Below are 15,000 nucleotides of genomic sequence, written 5' to 3' on the forward strand. Positions count from 1 at the left end.
GGAGACTCTGCCCGTGGCTAAAGGGCAGTTCCACGCTGGAGGTTTTTGGTATCGATTGTTCGAAGCTGCACCATAAACCCCCCCTAAAGGGGAATGTTTTCACTGTTTCACCTAATGAAGGCTGGCAAGGCCGACTGGCATGATGACTGGGCATGATGGGATGTGAAATCTCCTGCCAGCTTCAGGAACCCTGCGCCCTCACCCAGCCGCCCCAGTCAGCAGCAGCGAGTATTAGACTGTTTGCATGTGCTACGGGGCATATATGTGGTGGTGGGCGGATGGACCAGCGGAGTTTATTTTCTTCTGCAACCACTGAGCAAAGGAAGCAGGTGGTGTGGGTATGTGCTCGCACCAATTTCCGCCTCTCATGTATTATTTTTTACATTCGAGATTTTAATGTCAATGATTACATTCAGGTCTCAGAAATGAGCCATTATTTTCATCAAACATTAATTACAACTGAAAATAATATCCCTTCATGCGCTATTGCAGTTAAATGCACTGGCTAGCTACATTATTAGCTAGGAGGCTTGCTAGCAAACCACCCACAGGCTTTTGGTATTGAAATGTATTTATTTACTTTGCAAATTAGTGACTTCAATTAAATTCTGCGCTAAAGTTATGCAGATTGACTTTGCTATTATGTGTGAATTCTCATTGTGTTTTCTACTCATGCTCGTGGAAATCATTTGCACGTCTTAACAAAAAAACCGTAATGTTGGCCTGTGAGTATTTCTGAGCCAATATATACAAAACAAGACAAAGGTTTGACTTCCATCAGCCACCTGCACCAAGTCCTGATTTCTCAGACGAAACAAAGGGAACCTGTGACATAACTCTTATTTATATATCCTGCATTGTTTTAACACGTTTGCTACAAGTCGTCTTCTTCTGTGCCTTATTTTGGCACACTTCTTTGTGAGCTACAGCTGCCAACTGTTAATTCAGCAGAGCAGCATGAAATGTGCATTGATAATCCTGGTTTTTATCTTTGTTTGGGTCAAGAGACGGGGGATTCATCTTGGGGACATTCAAATTCCCTGCACACGAGGCAGGATAGAAGGGGGCTTTGAGGATTATTAAGGTTTTCAACATGTTGTAAATTTCTCTACAATTGTTTCCCTTCTATTTATCTTTGCTGAAAACAGTAGCTCATACTCTCAATTGTAACCGATAATGTAACCAGAGTCTCAGAAGTAAAAAACGCTGATTAAATGAGAGGCAGAAACTGTAGCAAGGGATGTGTGGGTGATTGTTGGAACTGAGAACAAGCCGATTTCTCACTTCAAAGGATTTGAAATCGTTTGTTACCTCCAGCTGAGAGCTAAGATACTCTTCGACTAAACAACAGTTGCTAAATTCCTACTGTGAAAAAAGATTTGGGAGCAGAACATATAATTCCAGGAAGAGTGTGCGTGTGTGTGTCTTCATGAGCTGGTGTGTGTGTGCATTTGCAATAAAGCCTGCCATGCAGTGTTTTGTTTTCCAACTCTGTTCATTAGTTTAATAATTATTTTCCTAAATCTTATTAGTCTTATCTCAAGAAGAGCCGTGAGCAAAGAAACTGCAGTGTAAGTGTGTGTGTGTGTGTGTGTGTCTGTGTTAACCGAGTATGTGTGTTTGTTGTGTATGCAATGTGTAGAGCGAGACAGCATTGTTTTTGTATTGTATTTTTTCAAGTCTTTTTATGATTTTTTTTTCTATGTGTTTCTTTTTTTCCATATTTTTCGCTGTAGAAAAAAAAGCACAGATAACATTGAAAAAAAGTCAGTGCAGTCAATGGATACGAAACAGGCAAATTTGACCGGGCCGGCGCGACCGCGTCTGTTCGGTTGGTTGGCGTCTTTAGTCCCACGTGAATAACCAAAAAGCAGCTCTTCAGCCTCTTTTCCTGCCCTGCAGCGCTGCCAGGGAGATGAGATCTCAGAGTCTGTGAAAGCGTTCCAGGATGACTTTCAGAATCAGCAAAAGGCAAAAGAAGCAAAACCAAAAAACAAACAGGTTCCAGTTTTGAGCGAATCCTCCGCCTGACTCTGGTAGTGTGCGAGTCCACGGAGGGTCATGTGCGGGTTTTGTTTTTCAGCTGGAGTGAATCGTGGGGCAGAAAGAGCAGCACAAAAAAACTGAAGACGTCTCTGGTCTCTTCTTTTATTTTAGTCCAAAAAAAAAATACAAATCCGTTTTCCAAGAGTTGGTACGATTCTGTTTTTTGTTCATCCTCTGGTTGCCTACAGACCACAGGAGCGGAGTCAGTGCACATGGGGATTAAAAGACCAACAACGCTCTCCTTCTCATCCCACACATTCTGTTGAAGTCATCTTAGATTTTCAGTTTTTTTTTTCTCTAACACAGTTCAGTGAGTTTTAAGACATTTTCTCCAAGAGAGAAAAGAACAAAGTATCATTCTTTGTAATAACAAGAAGAAGAATTATTGTCCTCTAAGTAGAAAAAAAGGGAAGAAAGTGTCGCTGCGCATTTCTGTCAGATGGCCTGCGGAGGCGGCAGGCGTCTCGATGAAGGTGAGAGATACAAACACCCACTGAAGGAGAGCCTGAGAGTTGCAGCAGCACCCGCTGACCGAGGTCCCATGGGTGCACCAAAACACCCAGCATCCGAGCCCTGGGTTCGATTGTCAGCCATGCTAGAAGTCAATCTGTACAGTCTCTCTCCTGCAGATTTGGCATTGTTGTTTTCTTCACATGGATTACTGAAGCTGACTGCGGCAGATGATGGTTTCTCATGTTCCGTGTATGAAAAACATTAAAAAAAAACAAAGGAAAAAGTCGAGTATTTGATTTCAGAAGCCGGTAAAGCACAAACAACTGACTATACGGATATTTAAAGTTTCCCCACTGAGCTATCCCCTCACCATAAGTGACTTTATGGTTTAAACACACTGAATACAGAGAAAGAAAAAAGGTGGCGTAATGTTTCATCAAGCGAGTTAAGTATATGTTGGTTTGGCAGTGTCCAAGCCCCGGGGGCCACGTGAGAGCAGCCGGGGTCACCGGTACGATGCATTCAAAGACGGGTGTGTGGACTGTTTACTATTGCAAGTATGTGAGTGTGTAGTTTTAAAGAAAAACAACATTCTAGCTACTCCTTGTTTTCCTCCAACCCCCTTCTTTGATGGGAGAGCCGTCAGTCCGTGCGGTCTTTATGGCCCTCTCAGATGGATGCACTGCCCTGCAGGCGTCATGGCCGCGGACACGTTTTTGAACGGGGTGAGCGAGGGGGGCGGTTGGTAGCTCGACTGCCCATCCCTCTTTCCTCCTATCTCTCCTCCTCCTCCTCTTCCTCCTCTTGCTTCTTCCCCTCTCCCACTCCTTTTCTTTTTGCCCTCAGATGTGCCTCTTCATGTGCAGGGCCAGGTGGTCTGACCGAGAGAAACACCTGCGGAGAGAAACAGAGAAACCATGTTCAGAAATATTCATCTACGATCCAAACGATGCATCAAATATGTACGAAATATACATGAAATGAGGAACAGAAATTGAAAAGATTAAACTGTATTACTGTATGGAAGCTGCAGCTGAAAAAAAAATGAGAAAAAAATAAAATAAAATAAAATACAACTGTCAGTGTAAGGATGTGTGCAGGTGTGTCCTTGGAGATGTGCACAAAATAACCATAATATTCAGGATGGTAAGTGTTTGTGATCAATTCCACAATTTCTGTGCATGTCCCACACTCCCAGGCCCCCTCAAATCCCCACTGGCTCTGTGTATTTCTTGGGAACTGTCCATAATCCCAGGCCCCTTGAACTCCCCACTGGCAATGTGTATTTGCTGGAAATGCTCCACACTCCCAGCCCCCTACAGTAAACATTGTCTCTGTGTATTCACTAGCAATACTTGTCATTCCCCCCAAAAAAAACAAACAAAAAAAAAGAAATCCTGAGCCCCCCACAATGATGACCAGCAATGGATAAAGTTTGAATATTAGGGATGCTAACTTCAGCTAGTGCCAAACTGACCAGTGTGGCTCAACCTCATCTGATTTGACACATATTGTAAAATTGATATCTCCCCTCAAACGCGACCTCTGAGGTCCACCGAGGTATCAAAAAGCGGTATTATGTCAAATTGATTGATCCAAACTGCTAGTTTCTCTAGCTGCCATAGATGCTTCTGTGGAGTCATATTATCCCAGCAGAAAAGCTGATGGTAACTGTATTATTGCAACATGAAGTCATGAGCTCATGGCTTAACACACAAATTTAGTGATACAGAGATTTTCAACCACCTCATTTTCAGGCTACAGTTAACTTCAGTCATAGTCTGACTCCGTTACAAAACACCAGTGAAACCCAGATGAACGTGGGTCAATTGAGGCTCAGTGATGTCCAACTCAGAACTACAACACCACCATAAATCACAGCCGGAGCTCTGCAGTCACTGCTCCAGCTCAGACTGTGGAAACTAATTAGATATGTATTGTGAACATGGACACTAATGCAGACAGGCTGGCACTGCCTTCTGATGCCGGGCCATTTAACTCAGCAGTGACTGCACCTGCTTTGAGAGAGACATAAAACCAGGTGATGTGAAATATAAGATTCACAATGTTATGTCATGTCTTTACAATGGAGTGTTTTATTTTATTACACCGCTGTGAAGACATTAAAGCTGCTCATGCACAATAAAATGAATCATGGATGATATGACTAAAGGAGAGGCAAAACAAAATGTGGAGGAGAATAATATGAGAAATTAAAAATTCAATTTGCCAGAGGCTTTATTCATTATTAATTAGCCAAGGCTATTCTTTGTGTGTGTGAATATGTGTATGTGTCTGTATGTGTGTGTGTGTGTGTGTGCATTTAGACAGGCTGCTGTTCTATCCAAATACAAGCAGACAGAGCTGAACACTCAGAAGTATAAGAGAAAGTTTGTCATGCTGCAGCAGAATCTGCTTCTACTGTCATTCAGTCTCTTAATGTCGGAAAAACCAGATTGAAAACACAGTAAAGACGTCAGTTGAAAATGTTCACTACCTCAACTGAAAAGCAGCTGAATGAGCGACGTCCTGATATATTCATCAACTTCGACTTCTATTCATAATTGATGCTAATGAGCAATCAGTTGTTGTTTAGCTCCCCACGTCCACCTCATCCTGATGATGCTTTTAGATAAAATGGAAAACTTAAAACTGCAAATGTTCCTCTGTCATTGTTTGGAGGACCTTATTCTTTATTTAAAAAAAAAAAACAAAACACACACTGCTACAATGATTGATGATTTGCTGGAAAAGAAATACAAATATCAGTGCTTCAATTCTGAGAAAACTACTGTCTCATGAATCCAAGGACATCTGATCCAAAAATATGGCAACAAATTTTACTGGAAGGACTCAGCTGCATTCTCTAAAGTGTAAACCTGCTGCTTCCTGCTGGGTGTTATTAAATCTTCTGATGATTTCTGTCAAGTCAAGCCATCACTCTTCGCTTCATCACTTCATCACTTCATCACCTGTCTTCCTGTCTGAGGTCCGTTGAGATGTTAGCGTGAATAAATCTTTCTTGTCACACCACCCGAGCAATTTCCATCCCTGAAAACAGGCCTTTTCAGATTCACTCGTGTATAATGATCAACCTTCACAAACATAGGTGGACACAAAACAAGTCCGTCTTTCTGTGGCCTCTGCCTTTTGAAAGTCAGTGAAGCTGTGTGTTAATTCATTCAGGTTTTCACATTTCAAAGCCTCGCTGTCAGCAGGGCGTGAGTGTACAGTTGAACTTTGCTCTCTGTTGTCTGTAGTCTAGTGTTTCCCCTCAGCCTATTAGCTGGCCATGTGGTACCTACTGTGCACCTTCACCAATCTGTGTGTGTGTGTGTGTGTGTGTGTGTGGATGGACAGATGGCCATGCCAGTTACTGTGTCACTGTTGGGGGGCGGAGCAGCCGGACCAGCTGGTATCACCCCTACCCCCCTTCACCTACCCGCCCCCCACACACGCACACTCCTCCTTCCCATCCTCCTCTTCTCCTCCTCTAAACTCTCCCTTCTCCTCCTCCTCACTTCTTTTTTTGTCTTCCTCCTCATCACTCCTCCTCCTTCCAGCTCCATGGAAACATCAGGGGGTCCCCGCTTGATTAGGCAGGATTAATGACAGACTGACATGTATGTGTGTGTGCGTGCTTGCGTGTGTGTGTGTGTGTGCGTGCGTGTGTGTTTCCCCCTGGAGAAATAGTGTCAGATTGAACAGTCTATCTAATGTTAACCTCTCCATGGTTGCCACTTTTTGCCATTCTCATGTTAATATTTGTTGAGCTCCACCCACCACAGCTGTGTGTGTGTGTGTGTGTATACTACTGTAAAAACAGAGGTGTATCCTGGCTATGTTAAGCACATTTCCATCTACCTTGTAATTTGAGGATCAGGAAAAAACAAGACTTGTTCTTCCTGGCTCAGGTGGAAAACTTGGCAGAGTGATAAAGGGAAGTTAAAGTAGTGAAACAAATTTTAAAAGCAAACTAAGACTCCACTTCTTCTTTGGTGGTATCAGAATGTGTGTTCTGCGTAATGTCTTTTTAAAATTTTGAGCCAACATCATCCAAGGTAACTGAAAGACAGCTCTTGTAGCCTGATCCTAAAACAGGCTGTACAGTACACTGACATCAGCCAGTTAAGTATGGCAACTGGCGCTGAATACTACAACACCCATCAGCCTCGGCTACAGAGGAGACAGACACAACATCAGAGCTGTGGTAATTTCAGGATGTTGTTCCAATTAAGAACAAAACACAGTGTTATTTATCCTCAGCTTCAGACTGGCTGCAGGATTTATACTCTGTGATTGGATGTTTGCTTGGGCATTGTTGTGCATGGATGCGCTGAAAGAGCACGTTCACTGAACGTGCTCATGTTTTTGGTGAATGGTGAACTGAACATATCCGATTGCAACTGATGAGCGTGACTCGAATGCACCAAAAAGCTGCTAAAAAACATAATAATAATAATAAAAAGAATTGTATTTTAACAGTGGCACTCGGCATGCAACCTGAAATCAGAGCACATCTTTCGGCCAGAATGAAATGAAACTTGATCTGTTTTGAGTTGTCCTGCTTTATGACACATTGTTTAAGTAATAAAACATACACTGAAACTGTTTTTTCTTGGCTTTTAAAGGTAATCTCTGTCTGTGCCCCTGTTGTAGTAAACAGTAACGTGGTAATGACTGGGGGGATGGATAGGAGGAGGTTTTAATGCAAAAAAACAAACTCAGAGCAGCTCATTCTAAAGAAATGGAAGAAATGGACGTGAAGTACTTTATTTCTGAAACTTTAAACCTTGTTCACAATTGAAAATTGTGAACTCTGAATGTGAACTAGTTAATTTTTACTCTTGTGAAGTGTAACTTGCACAACACTGCTCTTGGGAGATGTAGTTTACGTCTCTGTGTGTATTTTTATGTACAGTGCCTTTGACTTTTAATCAAAGAAGATACTTTCATCCTTTTCAGTGATGATTCAATCAGGACATTTTCATCCACATCCAAACCATGAAGAGCTCCAACTGTCAGCCACTGACACGTCTGTACAGAAAATGAACAGGACTGTTACCTCAGAAGCCCTGGACACCCAAAATAACTTCTCCCACTTTCTATGCAGACTTTGAAGTAGACAGAGCCTCAATTGTGACACAGCTTGAGTCTGTGTTGTGTATCCAAGTGTGTCGTTACGTCTGGACGTTTAAATGTTCATGTGAGTCAATATGACTTTGCATCTAAATGTTTTTCTGTTCTGTGTGCATGTGTGTGTGTTGTGCCTCTACATGCTGTCTTTGTGCATGTGTGGATGCATGTGTGTATGTGTGTGTGTGTGTGCCAGAAAGGAGCTAATACAGTCCCAGCTCTCAGCCAGGATTAGAAGCTTCCAGCAGGTTTCTGGAGGGTTTAATGTCTAAAACCCAAACTAGAGGGAACCCACAACAGCCAATTACACTGTCTCCAGGGCAAAAGTGTGTGTGTGTGTGTGTGTGTGTGTGTGTGTGTGTGCCTGCACTACCTTCCTAAACGACACACACACGTAGTGTATGTTAAAGTGGAGCTGGCATCTGGTGCCACTCAATTAGCTGCGACCAGTCTGCCAATAGCCAGAATCCATTTAACTGGCAGCACAGGGGCATGAGTAAGCACGCACACACACGCACACACACACACAGACAAACACGTACACACACTCCACCTTGAGGACCAAACACTAAGCAGAGACGATGTGACTCTCAACAGACTCGCAAAGACATCCCTGGCCTTTGTCCACGTTTAGCTTTAGTTAGATTTTCGTTTGAAACACACTCCCCCTCATCGAGGGGAAACTGCGTCAGACGTGAGACGGAGAAAAACTGCTTTGACGCAGGATCGATGAGTAAAATCTTCCACCACTGACCAGATAACGTGACCTTAAATTGAATAATTACCCAGTCTATTCCTGCATTCCTGGGGCTGCCACACAACTTGAATCCATTAGGAACTCACTTAAAATTAAAGATAATAACTTTCCTTATCGCTAAACTGACTTCCCACACTTAAGCCACAGCCTTGAACCTTTATCATCCTGACAGATAAGAACTCACCTGAGCTCCCCCTGTACACAGCTGCTGAGGAAGGAAAATATTTTAAAGAAAATGCTCACGTCTCTTCTAAACTTCAGAACGGCCCGTTTGCAGAATCATGTCTTTAAACTGTTTATTGAAAGGGATTTGATTTGGTCCTGCATAAGAAAAGAGATGTGAAGTGTGTTGCAGATTATTATGCTGTCTGTGTATGCCACACCAGATGCATGCAGAGCGAGGCTGAATGAAAGATGTTGTTTTATTTATCATTTGTCAGAGCCTCTGAGTGACTCCCTGCTGTTTTGGATGCATTACCAAGCGACGTACAGAGATTGTGCAAAGAAAACTCATTTACAAACTTGTCTGTTGTGTCACCAGATATCAGCTTGATCATTTTTGGCTTTCTGTGTGTTCACAGGGGGTTGCTCTGTGATGTTTTCAGCCTAGTCTGTAAGCAGGAGGAAATTGTTAGCTTAGCTCTTTCAAAGACCAAGTAATCCTATCTTTGTCGTGTTTTAAACACCTACTGTAATAACAGAAAATGGGACTGTGGTTCACTCACTGCAGCTGTTTACTGACCGACAACAGCCAGGCCCAGTGGCAGCACACAGAAATTCGGAGTCCTCTATCTTGTACATCAAAATTTCTTGCTTCGTTCACCTTTTCTTTTACTCTGGTGATACCTGCATATATGTTTGACAGGCTTGCTTTAACAAAATGCACTCTACTCCGTGGCACTAGCAAGGACAAGAACAACAACGTGTAAATACGGAAAGTTTGGGGCACACTGGAGATGACACTGGACACTTTGCTAAACTAGGCTAAACACAGCCTGGACTTACCTCTGTGCGGGACACACAGAGACAAAACTGCTCCCAGTCATCCCATCTAGCTTCTGAGTGCAAGTTAACTTTCTTATCTTATCTTATTTCCCACAATGTTTTTTTTAAAGCATTCCCATTAATATTAATGAAGCTAAAAGGCTGTCCAGCTAAAAAAAAAACCCACTTCTCACATTCTCAGCTACCTTATGGCAACATGACCATGTTTGACACCACAGCCATACCAAACCTGAGGTAGCTCTGAGGTGCATTGGTGACTAGCTTATTTATCAACACGATAAGCATGTTCGCAGAGCTGACACTGTGTGTCCAATACAAGAGTCTCTCATCACATTCTGCAAGCAGCAAATTTGCAAATTTCCCAAAAGTTGGACTTTTAATTTAGTAGTTGTAACTGTCAAAACCTGACAGTTACAATCAACCAGTGCTGAAACAACTTGTAAAAAATACATTGATACATACTGAGCAATCTCTCGTTCCAGCTTGTCAAATCGGAGAATTTGCTGCTTTTCTCTTTTTTATAAATCTGTAAATCTGAATATATCTCTACGTTTCGGATTGCTGCGCTTTAGGAAGTTGTGGCCATCATTTATAAACAAATGAACAGGCCATTTTTTACACTCACACTTGTCATAGTAGAAACAGCGCAGGTGTTACTAATAACATTAATGATGGCTTCGTGAGTCAGCCAGCGGGCACAACACCAGCTGCCAATAAATGGATTCACCTGCCACTCATTTCACTATTTACACCTGTGCCTTCGAAAACTGTTCGCTGCAGTCCTAATGAAGACAAGACCTGCCCAAATACGTGATGCATTGTCTGACCTGGGAGGTAAGAGAGGTAGCGCAGGCTTCTTTTGGAGTTGGGAAACGCAGGTTGCACACAGATAAAGGGCACCGGTGTCCTGCAAATATAAAGTATGCTGTATGTTTGTCCTGTGCAGCAGTTGCCTGCGTGTGTGTTTACCTGTCGCAGTGGTTGCACTTGAATGGCTTCGCTCCGGTGTGTTTGCGGTAGTGTCGTGTCAACTCATCACTGCGGGCAAAACGCCACTCGCAGCCCTCCCATGAGCACTTATACGGCTTCTCACCTGAGAGAGAGAGAGAGAGAGGGAGAGAGAAGGTGTCACATTTTATTACGATTTCTACATCTAATTTCACACGTCTAAACTACAGCTGTTCACTAATGTAGGTTACTGCCCCTGGCTTTCTCCAAACCCAAACACACACACACACACACACACACACACACACACACACGCACACACAGAGCCTGGGGGCCAGGCAAGCAGACCAGTTTTAACACAACAGCCATTTCAATGAGCCAATACACTCAATTAGCTGTAAATGAAGTCTTTTCAGCACTGCGGCGTGTTAATTCATAATCCTAAATTCACCCTGAAATGAATCTCGTTTTGTTCCCTCTATCACCAACCATCCGCCCCCCCTGCCCACACACACACAGACGCACACACACACACACACACACACACCCTGAGGTGGTGGGATCTGAAATGTAAATGAAGTTTCATCCCCCAGTTCACCAGATGGGAGAAGAGATGGTCTATTGTTCTCAGCCTGTAGTTATCTCTCCATGATAGAAAGCCTTCCAGCTGTGTGTGTGTGTGTGTGTTTGTAATGTGTAGGGACTGTCTTCAGATGGGACTTTAGATGGTGTCTGACTCTGTATGAGAGTGTTTCTGTGGTGTGTAAGGGTCAGCAGATAAAGCTGGTCTAAATCTGGCCTTCCACCAAATCACACCAAATCACTACAACTAATAATGAGACATTCTGAAACTCAATTAACAACAAGTAACACGTTTAATTCCTTCATTCATCTGTTATCTATTAAATAACATCCTCACTGGGCGAGAGCCACATAAACTGAAACTTGGCCTCGCAAAGCTACTGAATACGTCATAGTATGAGTGGTTGAATTAAGTCTAATTAAGTTACCAGATCAATAACAGAGAAACAAAACACTAGCAAGCAATTCCTGGATTACATATAACACTGCAATAAAATATTTTTTTCATTTACTCTGTTTTGTATGGTTCTCTGGTTTAAAACTTGCAGGAATGGGACAGGGTTAAAAAAGGGAATGGATTGCTTTGGCTGTGTTGCTACATGTACCGCTAACAAGATGAAAGACAGTCCAAGACGTCCAGTGTGACAGCTCATCACAAACAAACACACTGCACAGTGACTTATAATACCAAGAGACTAAATTTTACAACTCTGCAAAGTTGTTACGGTTGCAATCATGTTATCGTCCTCCTCTACGATCATGAGGTAAACACTACACATTACATTTCTGCTACAGAGTAATCGGAAGAGGTAAAACCTCAACTTGACCTTGAAGAAGGCCAAAATCTGAAACACGTTGCTCTGACAATAACGCTGTTCTTTATACGACAATCCAAATACAAGTATTGTTGAAGTTTTGTCCTCCTCGGTCTTTTTGTCTTCTCCACGCACCTTGGGAGTAAGAAGTCAACAATCTGCTGTTACACAGTAATCCACCAGGAATGTGCACTTGCATACATGATATCTGATTTGCCAACTGGATGATGTGGCCTTGTGATGTGGCAAAGTTGTTCATTTAAAGCGCTTTAATTTCCATATGAATTTCAAATATTCACAATATTGATGGAGAGGAAGCACTTTAAAACACTACACGCACTGTGTTGAAAAAACTGTCCAAATCTAATTGCAGACCCCTAGTGTGCGCCACTCAGTGTCGTGTGTGTGTGAGAACTGGGGGGTGGTAACTATAATTGGGGTCTTAATGACTCTTAATGGGGAGTAATACAGCAGCTTACAGTCAGTTAGCCAGATGTCCCAGCAGCCCCTCCACTCTCATCTCACCACACACCAATCTTTTTAAGGAGACAAACACAAGCACACACATACACACACACACTCACCAGTCCAGAGCAAAGTGGAACAAATGTGAAAACTGAAGTATTTCACAATATGGTGGAAACAGGTTAGGATGCAATAGAAAAGCATGTGTTCAGAAGCACGTCAGTTATTATGGGCTTTTTGAATTTGCACATTCAAAACACACGATGGAATTTCTCTACGTTGTCAAGGTCATCTCCTTCTGAATTTGTTGCGATGGTGAAATAAAAAAAACCAAAAAAAAAGATTTTAATCCATACATTTCACACTTCTGCATTACCACCTGCATCTCAGTTTGTCAGTAATTCAAATGCTCTGGTGTTGTGTTCACTGACAGCTGTTGTCCTGATGGGAAAAACAACTGAACCGATCAAAACATTGTTTCTGGGATAAACAATGTGGACGTTGTCTTGTTGTAGACGTGGAAGTAGTGTTTAAATCTGACACAGCTGAATAACACCTCTTGAACTGACAGTTTTCTTTCACTGAGGGAAATGTTTTTTTGTGTGTGTTTTTCAAAAAGCTGAAATGACTGATATGATGACGAGACAGTTACATCACTTTCTTTTGATTGGTTAGGGAAATTAGGAACAGAAATAGAAAATACATTACACCTTTTTGAAAACATCCTCATACACCAGTTGCAGGAAAGCCAAACTTATTTTTTGATATAAATGCTCAAAATGTCAATAAAGACATGTCTAAAGATGCAGCTTCCTGTTTTCATTTTCATTATCTTTCACTCAGTTTACCCATAAGTCCCCAGTCAGACCACAGGGAAAATGTCTTCATCACATACCTGCTCAACATGAGCTTGAGTTTCTGAACTTTAATTTAATCATTGTGACAGACTAAACCAACCAGAGTACACCTTCACAGGTGTAGAGCAGCGAGGTGATGCAATGACAAGTAAAAGATGATGTACTACAGAAACATCTCACTGTGAATGATGCCCTATTCCGCTGCATTTCCCCCAGTTCCTGTGTCTCTTTGAACGGAGTCATCTTTCATCCACAGACACAGTATGTCTGCCGGGTGACGCAGTTGTTCTCGGACTAAATGAATTCCAGATCACGAGCTGTGCTCTCCTGGATTTGCATATTCAAATTCTCCAGGCAAATCTCATGCAGTTGGTTTCTGATTTCCACAACAGGGATTTGGGTTTTGTTTTGTGTCTCACCATTGTGCAGTTTTGGAAACAGGCCTTCTTCTGTCAGCCCCTCTACAGTTTCTGATTTGTTTGTCCACCCTGGACAAAGGGCAGTCTTACCTCTCCTGGCTGCTGTAGCTTCTGTTATATTTCATATTGCCATTAGGGTTATTCTCAGTTTTTTATTTTGATTTTACACATCCAAGCCTGTTTACAGGTCTTGGTGAGTGCAATGCATATGTGAAGAAATTTGTATTAAACCTTTTTTGGCAGCCCTAAAGTTGGTTGGGGCTGAAGACTCCAAGGTTGAAAATGAGAAGAATTATGTTATACCCTTTTAACAATAATATCACACATGTTTTTTCTTTTGCACATTTTATGAATTTCAATTAAAAGCATTGCACTATTGAGCTAACTAGACCTGCAGTCTGCTGATTGTCTCTGCTTGAGACTACATTACATTACTAGCATAACACACATAAAGCTCTGAGAGAACTGTCAATGGTTGAGTTGCATTGTGGGTAATGTATTTGTGGTACCAAGGATGAGTGGAAAAAAAAAATCAATGAAGTGCATTTTTTCAACATTGATGTGCTTTCAAAGTCTCATCACAGACTATGAAAGCTAAAGGGCTGTTATGACAGGTAACAAGATGCATCAGCTGTATCGAAGGCTTCGTGTCTGCCCATATGTGCAGAAGTTTTGAGTGAGGCTCTGTCTCTCATTGAAGGAAGAAGATGGGTTTGGTGGAAACGGAGGGATGACTTTAGAACAAACTGGAGAAACATCATCTACCAGCATATGTCAGATCCCACGGGAGGAACTGGAGGAACTTGCTGGTGATAAGAGTTTGGGCAGCTCTACAGTACATACCGCCATATTGTCTCTGTGACCATGAGCAGGACATGGATGGATTTTTTTTTTTAACATTAAATAGTTAAAAATAATAAACAAACATTTTTGATAAAGATATGTCTGAGCAACCATACTCACCAATGGCAGTATAACTACAATAAGAAAGTATGCACTGATAATATTGGCCAGCTGATGTATTGGTTAGTTATTGGTTTCCTGTTGTTACTAGTTCACCTCAGCATTGGTAGTTGACAGAGATGAACTAAGCTGGGAGAGAACAAGACAGTCGCAATCACTACAAGAGTTATCCTAGCTGCATTTTGTTTGTTTTAGTGACAAACTAGATACATTTACTTTACTTTACAGGTATAAAAGGAAGTTCTCTATTTTTGTAAAGGTCCACAATTCTCTGGTACAGAAAAATGTGAGAGTGTGTGATTATGTGACAGATCACTTCTAGTTCTGTAAAGAGCCAAAAATCATCTGTGTTGAATCTTCAGGGCTAGTATCTGTATGTGTGAATCCTCCTACTCACTCCACAGAGTCCTCCTCACTCTGAATATAAGACCGATATTTTCAACATACAATAGCGAACCACTTGGCAGCTTATCCTCTAGGCCTGCTGAAGAAATGCTACACTCTCAACCTGGATGTGTGTGTGTGTGTGTGATATGGGGTATGAGTGGGGGCCT

At 42.1% G+C, this 15,000-nt stretch overlaps 1 protein-coding gene across 1 annotated transcript in view; it reads right to left on the reverse strand.

Moving 5' to 3' along the window:
• Nucleotides 1-667: 667 nt before the first annotated feature.
• The window catches only part of klf7b (Kruppel like factor 7b), a 60,229-nt gene continuing 45,896 nt past the window's right edge, over nt 668-15,000 (reverse strand). The window contains exons 3-4 of the mRNA XM_071480395.1: nt 10,367-10,490; nt 668-3,393 (exon numbers count right to left, since the gene is read on the reverse strand). Of these exons, the coding sequence (XP_071336496.1) occupies nt 3,342-3,393; nt 10,367-10,490 (176 nt within the window). The 3' untranslated portion in view covers nt 668-3,341. The remainder of the gene's footprint in view (nt 3,394-10,366; nt 10,491-15,000) is intronic.

The sequence above is a fragment of the Trachinotus anak genome, unplaced genomic scaffold, assembly GCF_046630095.1.
Source record: "Trachinotus anak isolate AG129_WGS33_773 ecotype Australia unplaced genomic scaffold, CSIRO_AGI_Tana_v1 ptg000001l, whole genome shotgun sequence".
NCBI classification, from domain to species: Eukaryota; Metazoa; Chordata; class Actinopteri; order Carangiformes; family Carangidae; genus Trachinotus; species Trachinotus anak.